The sequence below is a fragment of the Diachasma alloeum genome, unplaced genomic scaffold, assembly GCF_001412515.2.
Source record: "Diachasma alloeum isolate Michigan unplaced genomic scaffold, Dall2.0 Dall_scaffold_00290, whole genome shotgun sequence".
Classification (NCBI taxonomy): Eukaryota; Metazoa; Arthropoda; class Insecta; order Hymenoptera; family Braconidae; genus Diachasma; species Diachasma alloeum.
The window spans coordinates 944,155-947,441 of record NW_021680429.1 but is presented as its reverse complement, the minus strand read 5'-3'; the positions used below and the strand labels follow the sequence as shown (position 1 = coordinate 947,441).

At 40.4% G+C, this 3,287-nt stretch overlaps 1 protein-coding gene across 1 annotated transcript; it reads left to right on the top strand.

Moving 5' to 3' along the window:
- The first annotated feature begins 2,566 nt into the window (after positions 1–2,566).
- On the top strand, positions 2,567–3,002 carry LOC107039049. Its single transcript, XM_015258488.1, has 2 exons — positions 2,567–2,660; positions 2,713–3,002. Exons 1-2 carry the CDS (start codon positions 2,567–2,569, stop codon positions 3,000–3,002), a joined length of 384 nt encoding a protein of 127 aa, XP_015113974.1.
- Positions 3,003–3,287: the final 285 nt, after the last annotated feature.

Below are 3,287 nucleotides of genomic sequence, written 5' to 3'. Positions count from 1 at the left end.
AATGAAAACCGTCATAACATGCAAGAATAATGACTTTTTGCTTGATCTACATACATAATCAAGCACCTTCATGTTATTATTATCCTTATCCTACGAATGCATAGTCTAATATTTTACAATGTTTGTCAATTTTTTTCTCAAAGAATCTCTAATATAAACATAGGAAAAATATCTGTCAGTGAACAATGGTTTTGAGCCAACACATTTTCTTATCTGAACAAAAAACATTTCATAAACAAATAGGAAATATCAATAATCCCGAATAATTTTCGAATATTCTCCAATAAAATAAATACATGCTATCGAGACAATATAATTTTTCAACACTCGTGAAAAGAAATCCCCATTTTTCTCCCACATATTCATCAATGAAACATGACCAATTACTAACATATCGTCATTTGTCCATGATATGCGTTGGCATCACTTCTTGTATAGTTAATAATAAAAATTGGTTGCGCAGAAATAATTGCTATTTATTTTCCGGAGTCGTACTCAAGTGAGAATTAGAAAAAAAAACTCAATTAAGCTCATCCATGGAGATAACGGTAACTTTATTCTAGAGTAAGTAGTCATTGAAACACTTACCTTCCAACATTCTTCTACTTCTCCCCCCAAATGAATGTGAAAAATCGACACACACATATTCGTATACTTTTTTTTCCAATTCTGATAGATCTGCGAATAGAATTCCCAGAATTCTCACGTTATTCACTGACTAGGGTATAGTGCGATTCCTATAGAACTTTCTATAAGTTTTTGGCAATTTCTATGGACATATTAAATAGAAAATAATCTATAGCAACAGGCAATTGAATTCGATTTTTCTATACAACTTATTTCATTAAAATATCTTCTATAGAATTTTCTCGACTCGAATTCCCCAAGTTTTTTTCATTCTATTTTTTCCTTTCTTTCCATCAAGGAAATCAGACCAAAAAAAACAGAAAATTTGAACCGAGGAAATTCTATAGAAATTTAATAGAAAGTATCCTATAGTAAGCCTATCCGTTGGGCCTTAGTAGTGCATATGTCTATTAAAATAATTACGGAAATATTGTCGTAATTATATCTATATGAATGGGTAGATATATCAGCCACATAAATCTGTATAGCTATAGGTTTTTTAACTATACAGCTATAACTATAGTTATATTTATAGATAGCATCATAGCTATAGTGTAAGTATAGCTCGATCTATAATTATGTGTAGGAATATCTATAAATTTTTACAGGAATAGCCATGGCTATAGTTATACCTTTGAGTGTGGTCAAATTATAGCTGAATGGAACAGACACACAAAGCGTTGCATTTTTTCAAGGTGACACTGTTAATTAATAATTATATTTGAATCAATGATAATACATAGATAATTGACATATTTGAATTATTAATTATTAAATAAACAATTAAATTCACGAAATTCAGTAATTCTTTGCCATTTAAAAATCATACCCTGAGGAATAGCGAGGAAAAACATTACAAATAACAGGTTATGATGAAAAATTATTTCAATATGGTCGGTAGGGTTGTACCGCGGTAGGCTTGCTAGTTTGGTGGGGTTGTCCCGCTGTAGAGTTGTTCTAATTCAAGACAACATCAATAGGGGTATAATTCAGTAGGCTTGGCGCTTGGTACGGTTGTTGCGCGGTAGAGTTGTTCGAATTCAAGATTCTTGACATCGATAGGGGTATAATTCGGTGGGCTTGGCGCTTGGTACGGTTCTCCTGCGGTAGTATTGCACCATTGATAGTCTTCTAACCCGGTAAACATGTCGGAAAACCAAGTTGGTGCGGTAGAACTATATTTCGGTACAGATATTTTCGGGAGGGTTTCACGCTGGTAGAGTTGTCGTAGGTACGGTTGTCCCGGTGCCGTGGAACATCATGTATGACGGGCTGCTGAAAGTGAGATTGCCCCGGGACACTAAACCCGTGGCATTTGCAGATGACGTGGCTGTACTCATTGTGGGCAAATACTTGGAGGAGATCAACTACACCTTCAACACGACCTTCGAAACGATCCGCTGTGGGATGGACACAGTGGGCCTGAAACTGGCGGAACACAAGACAGAGGCTATGCTGATCACCAGCAGAAAGGAAATAGAGACAATATTGCTGCAGGTCGGGTCCTGTGAAATTACTTCTCAGCCTTACATCCGATACCTGAGGGTGATGATCGGCGCTCCACTCAATTTTAAGCAGCAAACCGAGCACGTGGGTGCCAAGGCGTCTACACTCAGATCTGCTGTATCGTGCCTCATGCCTAATATCGGCGGTCCTAAACAAAGACGATGAGCGCTGCTATCATCGGTGGTCACGTCAGCGCTCACCTATGGTATTTCCATCTGGGCTGATGCACTGCAGCTGCAGTAATCATGGCGAAAGTTAGCACCAAGCTATCGACTGAGTGTTCTGCGAGTAGCGAGCGCATACCGCACGGTGTCCGAGGACGCAGTGTGCGTCATTGCCGGAATGTTACCTATTGAGTTATTGGCCGAAGAGCGAAGGTCTCTGTATCGACGCAAGAAGTCGGAAACACAAAGCGCAGCAGAACTCAGCGCAGATGAGAGGCGTAAGAGCTTACATAGCAGCGAGAGTGGGATGCTTCTATCAAGGGGAGATGGACTCGTCGCCTGAACCCACAGGTGGCCGTCTGGGTAAGTCGAAAATATGGAGAGGTCAATTATTGCCTGTCACGAATGCTTTCAGGATACGGGTGTTTCCGGGCCTATCTTCATAAATACAAACATGAAGATTCCCGGGAGTGCTCAGTTTGCACAGGAGTGGACGAAGACGCAGAGCATGTATTCTTTATATGCCCCCGCTTCAATGAGATCCGAAGTACGTGGGAGTCTTACCTAGGAAGAGACGTCAAGCCTCAGAGCTTGGTGGAAGCAATGCTGTCATCAAAGACAGCCTGGGACGCAACGAGTAACTTTGTGGCCGAAGTCATGAAGGAGCTCAGAAATGAGAAACGCAAGTACAAGGCTGCCGTATAGGTGAGAAATCTTTTCGGAACCTCCTAATCACGCACAGCATCTTAGCGGAATAGGGGGACGTACATTAGATGAAAAAACGTGGAAGAGCAAACAGCTGAGACCTCCCTCGCGAAATAATACTTTACAGTGGTGCCGCGAGGGGATGAAATCTTAGTGGAAATATGTCTGACTGGAGTTTAGTCGGTATTGACAGTTTTGTCCGAGTCTGACACTCATTTGACGGAGGGATCCTGCTGTCCCCTTCCTCAAGTGGTCATGCGTAAATGCATTCTCCCAACAGACAAA

What these genes read in the sequence shown, in the direction of transcription:
- LOC107039049 (XM_015258488.1), top strand. Translation starts at nt 2,567, where the DNA reads ATGAGAGGCGTAAGAGCTTACATAGCAGCGAGAGTGGGATGCTTCTAT. An exon ending in ACCCACAGGTGGCCGTCTGG is followed by an intron (nt 2,661 to 2,712) that starts GTAAGTCGAAAA and finishes GAATGCTTTCAG; the next exon opens with GATACGGGTGTTTCCGGGCC.